Source organism: Gavia stellata, chromosome 34, assembly GCF_030936135.1.
Source record: "Gavia stellata isolate bGavSte3 chromosome 34, bGavSte3.hap2, whole genome shotgun sequence".
Classification (NCBI taxonomy): Eukaryota; Metazoa; Chordata; class Aves; order Gaviiformes; family Gaviidae; genus Gavia; species Gavia stellata.
The window spans coordinates 2,663,549-2,676,325 of record NC_082627.1 but is presented as its reverse complement, the minus strand read 5'-3'; the positions used below and the strand labels follow the sequence as shown (position 1 = coordinate 2,676,325).

Sequence of the window (12,777 nt, the reverse complement as noted above, 5' to 3'; positions counted from 1 at the left end):
TAGAAGGAGAAGGGGCAGAGTGGGACAGGACTGGAGTCTGAGGAGAAGGCCCTGGGCATTATGAGGGATGCCATATGAGCCACTGGGAAAGGCTCACCATCAATACAGGCAGCTCCTGCATACGGAGCTGCATTGTAGCATGAACACCCAGACACAGGGAGTCACCATCCCCCTCGACCCAGCACTGGTGTGGCCACACCTGCAAGAGTCTGTGGGGCTTTCCATTCTGAAAAGTGGGAAGGAACAGGAGAGTGTCCAGAGGATGCCTGCAAAGGTGGGTTTAAGGGGCCATGAAGCACATGACTTGTGTGGAGAGGCTGAGGGACCTGGGCTTCCTTGCCCTGGTGATGTGGAGGCTCATGTGCGAGTAAGGAATTAGCGTGAAATTTTGAGTTTCAGGTGGTTTCAGGGTGTTTTCAGAGATGATGGAGCTTTTCTCTGCAGTGGGAAACCACATGAGAAAGGAAAAGCATGACAAAGTGCAGCTTGGGAGGCTGAGGCTGGAGAGGAAGAGAAAGAGATGTGCCTTGAAGGGTAGTGCTGTGGTGCCAGAGGTCACGCAGAGGGAGCCTGGATCAGTGCAATGCTTTGTGTTTCAAGGCACAGGCAGGGAGGAAGAAGAGATATCAGAAAAGGCAGGGAGATGCCACGGTGGGTGCAAGGTGAGGACCTAAGTTTGGTGTCCACAGCCTGCAGGTCTTTCTCCCCTTGGCTATGGCAGCTGGCTCTGCTACAAGGGCCTGAGAGCAGACATGTTAGTCTCATGGAACTGGGGCCTCCATACTTCCTTGCACCCCCCCAGGGAGGCTGGGAGGTGTGGTACCTTCTCTCAGCATTGCCCACCCCACATCACACTGCTCCAGGAAGAGCCCTGAGCTCTTTGGTGAGGGACAGGATCCCCCTTCGCAGGGCTGACTGCTTGCCATGATAAAACAGATCAAGTTTTACTCAGCGTCAGATCCCCCTGCACAGTGCCTTTGCCTACCTGTCACCACAGCCTCCGATTTTCTACTCGAACAAATGCATGGGGAGGCTTGGTCTGTAATGGCCCTCAGAGGGGCCAATTAATGCTCCAAGACACTTTGGCTTTTGCTTCTGACTTTAACTCCTTGAGAGCTTCTTCAATCATCTCCTCTCAGTATCTGAGGCTCATGGACTCAGCACCAAATACCCCATGGGGCTCATTAAAGTGCAGAAAGCCCTAAGGAGGCACATGTCTTCCGTAATTTTCTTCAGGGCTTCCAGACTTGTACAGCTAATTGGAAAGGTCTCAGGAGTCTAATTAAAGTGGAAGATTTCAATCAGAACTCAATTAAAAAGCAGGCTGTTCTTTTTTTTTTACTTTTAAAGGGGTTTAAAATTATAGTTTCATTCTACAGAAGAAGTGATAGCAGCTTTCTCCAATTGATATTGATGCAGAAGGTCTCCTAAGGAGGCCTGGAGAGGTAGCAGCAGCCGTCTCCTCGAGGTCCCCCACTGTATGGGCACCTTTCCTCCCCACCTCCCCAGCCCCACCATTTCTCTCAGGGGCTGCCTGGCACTTGCATTCTTTTCCTACATCAGACTTCCACACTGAAGTCTGCAGCTGAGTGTTACAGCTCCTTTGCACCAATTCCCACCTGATTTACCCTGAGACTTGCCTGTAAATTGACAGAGGATTCTTATTAATTTTGAACAAACAGAAGTAAAGGGTGAAAAAAAGAAATGAAAAGACCCAATGGACTCCTCAACTGTATGCCAAGTCCAAGCCTCCAATAAGGTCGACCTTCCTCAAGCAACAAACCACCATAAAAGAAATATGTTTGGCAGACAGATAAGAAATGATAAATATACAGACAATTAGTGAATTGGCTAAAGAGACAGTTTGGCAGATTCAATCAACTTTGCCTTATTCTTAGCCAAATTTCTATCCCAGAGTCTTGTCACCAACTCAGGTCTCTAGAGATGTCCTTGCCCATCCCCCTGTGGTCACATCTACCTGTGGCTGCCTGTGCCTCCTCATCCCATGCCCACCTCCAGCAAATGAAGTTGGGGTGTTGTGTGGGAACATTTTACAGTCAATGTTCAAAGCATTCCTGAGTTAGGACTGAGAAAGAAATGAACCTGTGTGGCATCAGGTGCTTGTTAACATCATCACACTTAGCAAAAGCCTTCCTCGAAGATGGTCTCTCCTGGAAGTCCCTCTGCAAGCATGCCGAAATTGAGATGCAAGACTAAACTCCTTACAGTTGCTGCACACTAACAAGCTCCCAGGGGAAAGTCACTGAGCGCGGAGGGCCATGGCAGGAATGAAGAGCCCTGGAGGTTTAGTAGGGCCTGCCGAGGGCTGTGGGTGATGAAGCCGCTTCAGGAAATTGAAGCGTGCCTCCCTGGGGGCTGATTAGAGCAGAAAATCAGAGGCAGCAATCTCAGGATGACAAAGCAAGGAGACAGAGGCGTCATGTGTCAGATAGCCCCTTGGATGTGCCCTGTCAAGGCAAGGGGCCCCGTGCTGATCCCCAGCCCATCACAATGATGATGCTTTTGGTCTTCAGCAGCTGAGGTTTCCCTCTGGTGTCAACAAGGGCTGATACACGCAGAGTGCCTACTCACCCTTGCCCCTCAGACGTGGCACTGTGCAGGTCACCTTAAGCCTTTGCCTGTACCCTAAGCCTAGTACCTAAGCTGGAGCTCTCATCTTTAGCCCTTCCCTCAACACAAATGCCAAAGCAGAAACACTCAGCACATGCCTGCAGCCTAAACCCAAACCCAACTCCCTAGCCCGGTCTCCAACTCAGAGAAACGTATTGGAGAGGCCAAGATCAGTGGGAGCCTGGGCTGCAGGGATCATACCCTGGTGGTATTCACTATCTGAAAAGATATATGCCAGGGGAAAATATAGTCAAGACCCTAAACCTTGGGAAAGAAACATTCAGTTGTTTAAGTAACTGGTAAATGGGACCCATGCGCCCCTCATGAAGGTCAACAAGTCCAAGTGCAAGGCCCTGCACCTGGGTCAGGGCAAAGCCCAGTATCAATACAGACTCGTTGATGACTGGATTGAGAGCAACCTGTGGAGAAGGACTTGGGCACACTGGTGCGTGATAAATTGGACAAGAGCTGGCAATGTGCACTTGCAGCTCAGAAAGCCAATCAAACCCTGGGCTGCATCAAAAGAAGTGTGGCCAGCAGGTGGAGAGAGGGGATTCTCCCTCTCTACTCCAATCTCATACTACTTCATCTGAAACACTGTGTCTGGTTCTAGGGGCCCCAGCACAATAAAGACATGGACCTGTTGGAGCGGGTCAAGAGGAGCATCACGAAAAATGTTTTGAGGGCTGGAAGACCTCTCCTATGAAGAAAAGCTGCGAGCGTTAGAATTCACAGAATCACAGAATCACGAAGGTTGGAAAAGACCTGTAAGATCATCAAGTCCAACCATCAACTAACACCACCATGCCCACTAAACCATGTCCCACAATGCCACGTCCACATGTTCCTTGAACATCCCCAGTGAGAGTGACTCCACCAACTCCCTGGGCAGCCTGGTCCAGTGTTTTACCACTCTCTCAGCAAAGATATTTTTCCTAATATCCAGCCTGAGCCTCCGCTGGTGCAAACTGAGGCCATTTCCTCTTGTCGTGTCATTAGCCGCTTGGGAGAAGAGACCAACACCCACCTCTCTGCAACCTCCTTTCAGGTAGTTGTAGAGAGCGATGAAGTCTCCCCTCAGCCTCCTCTTCTCCAGACTGAACAACCCCAGCTCCCTCAGCTGCTCCTCATCAGACTTGTGCTCCAGACCCCTCACCAGCTTCGTCGCCCTTCTCTGGACACGCTCCAGCACCTCAGTGTCCTTCTTGTAGTGAGGGGCCCAAAACTGAACACAGCATTCGAGGTGCGGCCTCACCAGAGCCGAGTACAGGGGCATGATCACCTCCCTACTCCTGCTGGCCACACCATTTCTGATACAGGCCAGGATGTCGGTGGCCTTCTTGGCCACCTGGGCACACTGCTGGCTCATCTTCAGCCGGCTGTCAATGAACAGCCACAGGTCCTTTTCTGCAGGGGAGCTTTCCAGCCACTCGTCCACAAGCCTCTGGAGTTGCATGGCGTTGTGACCCAAGTGCCGGACCCGGCACTTGGCCTTGTTGAACCTCATACAATAGGCCTCGGCCCATTGATCCAGCCTGTCCAGATTCCTCTGCAGAGCCTTCCAACCCTCCAGCAGATCAACAGTCCCTCCCAACTTGGTGTCATCTGCAAACTTGCTGAGGGAGCACTCAATCCCCTGATCCAGATTATCGATAAATATATTATACAAGACCGGCCCCAAAACTGAGCCCTGGGGGACTCCGCTTGTGACCGGTCGCCAGCTGGATTTCACTCCATTCCCCACAACTCTCTGGGCTTGGCTGTCCAGACAGTTTTTTACCCAGCGAAGAGTGCGTCTATCTAAGCCACGAGTCGCCAGCTTCTCCAGGAGAATGCTCTGGGAGACAGTGTCGAAGGCTTTACTAAAGTCCAGGAATTGGTCAGCCTAAAGACAAAAAGGCTCCAAGGAGGCCTTACTGCAGCCTTCCAATGTATGAAGGAGTCTAATAAGAGAGAGTGATATTTTAGCAGGGCCAGTAATGACAGGGGCAATGGTTTTAAACTGAAAGAGGGTAGATCTAGATGGGAGATACGGAAGACATTTTTCATAATGAGGGTGGTGAGACACTGGAAAAGGATGCCCAGAGAAGTTGTGGATGCCCCATCACTGGCAGTGCTCAAGGTCATTTCGGACGGGACTTTGAGCAATCCGACCTAGTTGAAGATGTCCCTGAAAAGAAGGGATTGGACTAGGTGATCTTTAAAGGTCCCTTCAAACGCAAAACTTTCTGTGAGACTATGATTGCAGATGTGGCCACACCAGTGCTGAGTCGAGGGTGGCCACGATGCTCCTAACACTGACCCGTATGCAGCTGGCCTTATTCATGCTGAGCCTTTCCCAGTGGCTCATAGGGCATCCCTCATAACGCCCAGGCCCTTCTGGTCAGAGTCCAGGCCGGACAGTGCCACTTTGCCCCTTCACCCCTTCTCCTTGTAAAACCTGAGGAGGTTTCTGTTGGCCAAATCCCCAAGTGTTTCAAGGTCCCTGTGCACTGAAGCTCCAGTACGTCAGCATTTAAGGTACATGTGCAGACACCTCATACTGAGTCGTGTTTCCTCCAGCACAACAACTTGAGCAGATGTAGGACAATACAGGTAAGAAAAAGGGGTTACTAGTGTAATGGAAGGGGTGATGAATGGAAGTTCCACTGTAACAATCTCAGAAACACCATGGCAAGAACCAAGCATCAGAGTGCAGGGCCAATGAGGACACCTTATACAGGCACAGGGCCTAGGAGACCTCCGGGTAATGTGCAACTTTATAATCAATGGAGATGAAGTAAATACAGAGAATGGAGAAGGCAAAACTCACAAAAGGAGAGGTGGAAGTCGGTGGGGCCACGTAAGACCATGCCTGACAGCCAGGAGGTGTTGGCCACCGTGGCCAGGGCCCCACTGATCCATGGCCCAGCTGCCAGCTGCAGGCAGGATCTGGCCCTCCTCAGGGCTGCGTAGAGCAGCAGTCTGCAGCCAGGCACGCGGTGATGAGAGGACATCACAGCCAGGAGTGAGCACTCTGCTCCTGTGAGAGAAGCAAAGCAGGAGAATTGCAGGATGCAGCAGCAGATGGAAACGGCCCTGTCCCCTGTCAGGACAGTAGCCTAGGCAGGGTGGTGGAGCTACAGCAGGACAAGTGTCCCAGGAAGAGGTACCTGGGGGTGTGGAGATGCCCATCAACAACCACCAGCACAATAGTGGAGAGGTTTGCAGCCAGGGTCATGGTGTGGGTCATCAGGAAGAGCAGGAGGAGAGGAACCTGCAGCCCAGGGTGACTGCTGCATACCAGGAGAACAGATGTTTCATCCAGGCCGTGCAAAGGCATCCTGCATGCTGTGGGTTGTTTCACAGTCATGTGCAATAGTTGCATGGGAGCCTCACTATGGAGGCAGCCCAGGTTTAAATTCCCAAGAGAGGAGTGCAAGGCAAATGCCAGCATCAGAGCTTGGAGTTTGAGTTATCCACTCCAATAATCAGGAAAACAGCTTTAGGAGCTATGAGAAGTGGCATCAGAAGGAAGGGGAAGCTTGTTGAGAATTGGCTCTGCCACAGAGGGACTTATGTTAATGCACCTAAAATAGGCCGAGGTACCTCTGTTTTGAGCCTGGCATTGTTCCTCTGAAGCTAAGAGAGAGGAATTTCATTCTTCAAGGCACTGGGAGTCTCATCCTTGCTGACATTGAAGAAGACTTTCCCTCTCCCCACGTACAGGCAGGCTCTTGGTCCACCTCTCTCCACAGGGCTCATGAAAGTAGGACCTCGCATCCCAGCCCCATCCTCTGGCACCATCCAGCACAGCACAAGTCCCCACCCATGGACTTGTTCCTCATCTCCCGTGTTCACCGTGGATGGTATCGCCCTGTGCTTGTCTAAACTGGGCCCAGATGCCTTCTCACTTCAACCTATTTCTCCATTTCCCAGTGCATGCAGGGTGTGGAGAGTGGGGGCTGATGCAGCCCGGTGCTCCCTCCATTTCCTCACAAGTCTTCCAGGAACGATGTACCCATGTCTTTGCGCTTCCAGCTGACGTATCACTTTGTGACCAGCTGGCACACAGAGATGGTCCTCCCACATCTTGAGATGCATTTTGATCATGGCACTTTGTGTGCACAGGGTTCCCGTTAGGGGGAGGTGAAGAATGTGGAACGTGTGATGGGAGTAGTTGCCCACATGAAGTGTATACATCTGTCTCAGCGTCCTTCCGTGCAGCCATTCCTGGGAGGGGCCTCCCTGGTTCAATCTCTGGTCACACCTAGAGCCCTGCTCCAGACGTGCCCCAGCTGTGGGTACATTTGGCAGAGCTACATCCATCATCCGGGGTTCATCTTGGGGCTGCTGGGCTGTGGGGAAGCAAGTGCCCCCGGCAGCTCACAGTGTGAGCTCTGGGTGTGCAGGAGCGTGTCCAAGTGACGATGGGAGCCCCTCCTCCTGCATGGGGCCAGACTGGGAGGATGAGGGGCCCATGAGCAGCCATGGCTCAGCAGACCCCACCACCCATCAGGCACGTGAGCTGAAGAGGGGTTTAGTAGGTGGGTGGGACAACAGAGTCTCCAGAGATCCTTCCCAAGCCCAGCTATTGCCTGATTCTGCAATTCTGCGAGTGATCTGTTTTGATCCAGTGCACCTGAAGGAATTTTCTTTTCCTGGATAACATTCACACTCACTCTTGGCTCTAGTTAAGATCTGACCCATATTTCGACTCCAAATGAACTTGCTTTCATTTTTCTTTCTGTCAAAAGCGAAGGCAATTTTTCCTTTCATGCTTGGGTTTAGTGACTCCTAGACACCTTGCTGGCCTTTTTCTGCCACAACATGCCTTGCCTCCAGAGACTGCTCCCCTGACTGAAGTAGGAGCTGGGGGTCCTCATTGTGCTCTGCTCTTTGTACGGATGGGGTGCCAGCCACTGCAGTGGGACTCATGGGGGACTTGGCTACCTGAATACCTACTGAAAGGGGACCCATAGCGAGGTACTCGCCACCCAGGACCTTTCTGGAGCTCCTTGATGAGATCTTTGTGACCAGGGTGACTGAGGAGGCAGTGAGATGAGGGGTCTTGTAGGACTTCCTACTTACCACCAAGGAAGAGCTGGTCAGGGCTGTAAAAGTCAGGGATGAGAAGGTCGAGTTGAGGCTCCTGAGAGAAGAGAAGGCAACAAAGAGCAGGATTTCAGGAGAGCAGGCTCTGGCCTGCTGAGGGACCTGCTTGGAAAAATCCAATGGGATACAGCCCTGCAGAGCAGAGGGGTAGAGAGACCTGACTGATGGTCAAAGATCTCCTCTTCAAGACCAAGAATGGTCCACCTGGACCTGCAGGAAGTCACAGAAAGCTGGCAGGAGACTGGCATGGCTGAGAAAGGAGCTCCTGCCTCAAACCAAGCGTGAAAGGAAGCACAGGGAAGGTGGAAGCTGGCTGCCCTCCAGCCTCAATGGTTCTGTGATTCTGTGCTGGAGGGAGATATTTGTGTGTGTGTCTGTGCTTGTCTGTGTGTGGGGGAACTGGGGGTATGAGGGGAACCTGAGGCCAGCTCCCAGGTAGACGGAGGGTCTAAGACCAGCTCCTGGAGAGATCCATATTGTCTGAGTGTCTATATAGGTATACATTTCCACTAACATAGCCTAACCCACAAACAGCCCAATCCTCATTTACCTTTTCTCCCCAAGTCCTTGGTTGTACTGGCTTTGTACCCTCCTTTGGTGTTTCAGAGACAGTTGCCATGGTAATTCCTACCTGGGTCAGCAATTAAACTCATATCTCCTTGTATTGTCTGTAGTGCCCTGCAACACCTCATGCTGTCATCTTGTGAGAGACATCCCCATCAGGGTGAGGCATCTGCACCCAAACGTGAAGAGCTGACCAAATGGAGGTTGAGCCCAGGGGGACCTTGGGAAACTCTGGGATTTGACCGACAGAAATGCCTTGAAGTTTTGCAAGGAAGAGTGGCCAGTCCTGCCCTGGGGGGAAGAATAACCCCATATATCAGTGCCAGCCGGGAACTGATGTGCTGAGCACAGACCCTGAGGAGAAGGGCCTGGGCACCATGAGGGACGCCCAGCGAGCTGGTGGCTCATGCTCACTATGACCAAGGCCAGCTGTAGATGGGGCTGCATTAGGAGGAGCGTGGCCACCCAGACAGCTTGAGTTACATCCCCGTCTATTCAGCAGCGGTGCGGCTCAACACACACACAGGCGTGTCCGAACACACACAGGCATGTCCCAGTGTTCAGCTCCCCATTTTGGAGAAGAGGGGTAGAACTGGAGAGTGTCCAGAGGACGCCTGCCAAGATGGAGTTAAGGGCCTAGTGCACATGCGCTTTGTGGACAGGCTGAGGGACCCGGGTTTCCTTGGCCTGGTGGCGAGGAGGCTCCGGGTGCTCTAGGAATAGCCTGAAACTGGTACAAGAGGGCACCCAGGGGGAGTCTGAACCAGCCCATGGCCTTGTCTGTCAAGGAACAGCCAGGGAGGATGGGGAGATGTCAGGAAGGGAGGTGAGATATTGGGGTGAAATTGGAAAGAGGATTGGGTGTCAACACTCTTCAAAGGAAGAGGCGCAGGAGTGGGGCACGGCAGGGCAGCCTGTGGTGTAGATGGCTGAGGACAGTGTCAAGGCTGAAAGCCCCCAACAGAGATGACCTCTTCGTCACCATGGCTATGGCTATTGTCTCTGGAACCAAGGTCTACCAGAAGACACCTTGACCTTATTCAGGATGACCTCATTACCTCCTTGCCCCAACCAGGAGGGTCATGCCGCAGTCTTGCACTTGGCATTGCACATCCCCACATCACACTGCCATAGGAAGAGCCCAGAGCAATGTGTGAGGGACAGGATCTCCTTATGCAGAGGCTTCTTTTCAGGTCTTGTCCGTTTGGCTTAATGTAACACATCATTATTTACTCATCATCAGAGTCACCTTTACTTCGCCTTTACCTACCTGTCATCACTCCCTCCAGTTTTCTGCTTTAACAAGCCCCTGGGGAGGCTTTGTTGGTAACGATCCTCAGTGGGACCCATTAACACTCCAAGAAACTCTGGAGTTTACATCTGACTTTGACTTCTTGAGAGGTTTCTTCAACTTCTTCTCAGTGTCTGAGGTTTGTGGACTCAGCCCCAAACCCACCAGAGGGGTCATTAAAATGTCTTGGGCTGGTCCTCTGCTGCTGAGCTGGGCCAGGCTCCTGGGATGGAGGGAGCTCATGGCAAGCAGGCAGCGCTGCAGAGAGACAGCTCTGCCCAGGAGCAGCTCCTCTGCGAAGCACAGCAGGGCTGAGGGCACTGCCCGCAGGCACCGAGAAGAGACGAGCAAGGCAGAGAGACGTTAAAGGCAACTGGGAGTGGGAAGACTCTGAGAGCTCACTGGGGGAGAAATCTTCACAGCCCTTGACACGGTAAGTCTCTGGCTGCACAGCAATGCAGCTGCAGTTCCTGCAGGGATCTCGTAAAGCTGTCATAGCCCAAAACCTGTGGGATGTCGCTCCGGTGTAGAGGAGGAGGACATGGTCCAGATCAGGGATTCTCTGCTGCACCATCAGAGGGACAGGGCATGACGGCTGCCTTCTCCCGGGGAGGGCTGCAGGGGTGTGAGTGCGGGTGTGCATCCAGGGGTGCCCAGGGCTGTCCTTCCAAGCAGGGTCCCTGCACCCCAGGGCACTGTGTGCTGGAGCAGGGACTCTTCCACCTGCCAGGGTCAGCACTCAGCCTGCCCGGGGAGCTCCCCACAGTGCTGTGGGGAGAAGCTGTGGGTGGAAGGAGTGACCCACGTCAGGGCAGGGCAGGGCCCTTCTGCTGTTGAGAGGGTGTTGCGTGGGTCAGGTTTGCTCACAGCTCCACATCACTTCAACCCATTTCCCAGGGCACTTTTCCAGAGGCACCTCAAGGCAGGGGCAACCTGGGAGTAAAGGTGCTTTCCAGGGTCTTTGCTTTCAGTTTCCTGCTGTGCTGGTGGTAAAAATGGAGATGGAACTGTAAGGTTTGCCCCAGAGTAGGAGACTTGTACGGCATTACAGTGCTTCATCTACAGCTCTTCAAAGAACCTTGTCAAGCCCCTTCACCCACCTCAGCCTGCAGAACGCCCAAACATCACCTTTGTGTCCTCTTCAGTATAGATCTGATCTGCCCTGTAGGACCTGCCATCACGGAGACGCCCTGGGCAGTGCCCTGCTGCCAGGAGGTGTCTGCAGGGCAGAGCTGAGCACACAGCGGGTGGGATGGGGTCTGTGAGCGCTGGCAGGGAGGAGAGGTGGGGACAGCTTCCAGCAGGGACAGCTGCTGCAGGCAGATGCCTTCCCCAGAGCAATCCCTTGGTCTCCTCTCCTGCCCAGTAGAGCCTCTGCCATCGAGGGAGTGGGATCTCAGGCTGAGCCACCTGCTTAGCAGCCTGACCCTCGAGGAGGAGAAACTTCCAAGTGCCATCTTGGTGTTGCCGTCCTCCCTCAGCAGGAGCATTGGGGCATTTCTCCACCTTCCCCTCCTGCCCGTGCTGCCCTTGCTCTTCCCTTCAGACTCTCTGGGGACAAGGGGGCTTCATGGGCAGCTCACACCCCGACACTGCAGGTACTGCCATGCAGCTGTGTCCATGGGAGCAAAGCCTTTCAGCCCACCCTAACCTGTGGGTCTCTGGACAAAGCAGTGTGGAGGGCTCGGGAGCAAGCTGGCTCTGCTCATGTCACTACAGTTTTAGGACATGCAGGAGTTTCCTTGAGGTTCTCCTGCAGGAATATGCTGAAGTGGATTATGGATGAGGTGAGTAAGCTGTCACCCCCTTTCCCAGGTCCCCCCTGCTGTGGAGCAGGGATAACTCCTTGGGAGCCCACAGGCAAAGCTCTGCTCCTCATGGCACCCTTGGCCAGCATAAACCAGAGCTCCAGGCGGTGAAAGGCAACAATTTTCTGAAAAAAAAGGGTAGAGGCACTGTGTATTTTCAGGGGTTGGGTTTTGAAGGGCACAAAATGGGAAGAGATTTGCTCAGAGCTGTCCTAACTTGTGAGTGTGCTTTCCTCTTTTGGCAGTAAACAAAGGGATCAGATGTCCAACAGCAGCTCCATGACCGAGTTCCTCCTCCTGGCATTCTCAGACACACGGGAACTGCAGCTCTTGCACTTCTGGCTCTTCCTGGGCATCTACCTGGCTGCCCTCCTGGGCAATGGCCTCATCATCACCGCCGTAGCCTGCGACCACCACCTCCACACCCCCATGTACTTCTTCCTCCTCAACCTCTCTTTTCTTGACCTGGGCTGCATCTCAACCACCATGCCCAAAGCCATGGCCAATTCCCTGTGGGACACCAGGGCCATCTCCTACTCAGGATGTGCTTCTCAAGTTTTTCTCTTTTCCTTTCTGATGTCAGCAGAGTATTCTCTCCTCACTGTCATGGCCTATGACCGCTACGTTGCCATCTGCAAACCCCTGCACTACGGGACCCTCCTGGGCAGCAGAGCTTGTGTCCACATGGCAGCAGCTGCCTGGGGCAGTGGGTTTCTCTATGCTCTGCTGCACACGGCCAATACCTTTTCACTACCCCTCTGCCAAGGCAATGCCCTGGACCAGTTCTTCTGTGAACTTCCCCATATCCTCAAGCTTTCCTGCTCAGACACCTACCTCAGGGAACTTGGGCTTCTTATATTAAGTTCTTTTTTAGGTTTTGGATGTTTTGTTTTCATTGTGTTGTCCTATGTGCAGATCTTCAGGGCTGTGCTGAGGATCCCCTCTGAGCAGGGACGGCACAAAGCCTTTTCCACATGCCTCCCTCACCTGGTTATGGTCTCCCTGTTTGTCAGTACTTCATTTTTTGCCTACCTGAAGCCCCCCTCCATCTCCTCCCCATCCCTGGACCTGGTGCTGGCAGTTCTGTACTCGGTGGTGCCTCCAGCAGTGAACCCCCTCATCTACAGCATGAGGAACAAGGAAATCTTAGAAGCCCTGTGGAAACTATTTGAATAGGATCGACTTCAGATTAAAAAGGTGCCCATTATCCCACTAGGGCTCCCACTGTATCTCAGGAAAAGCCAGGACTAATTTTTCCTCGTATGTGTCTTTATTTTTCCTTTGTGTTGGGGTTTGTTTTCTTGCATTTTGTTTTTTGTTTTGTAACTGTGATAGTATTTTTCATGGCCTTCTACTTGTTTTTCCTTGACCCAAAGACCTCATGTACAT

At 52.8% G+C, this 12,777-nt stretch overlaps 1 protein-coding gene across 1 annotated transcript; it reads left to right on the top strand.

Moving 5' to 3' along the window:
• Positions 1-11,649: 11,649 nt before the first annotated feature.
• LOC132320289 (olfactory receptor 14A16-like) lies at positions 11,650-12,564 on the top strand. Its single transcript, XM_059832566.1, has one exon. The coding sequence runs from the start codon at positions 11,650-11,652 to the stop codon at positions 12,562-12,564; it is 915 nt and encodes a 304-aa protein (XP_059688549.1).
• Positions 12,565-12,777: the final 213 nt, after the last annotated feature.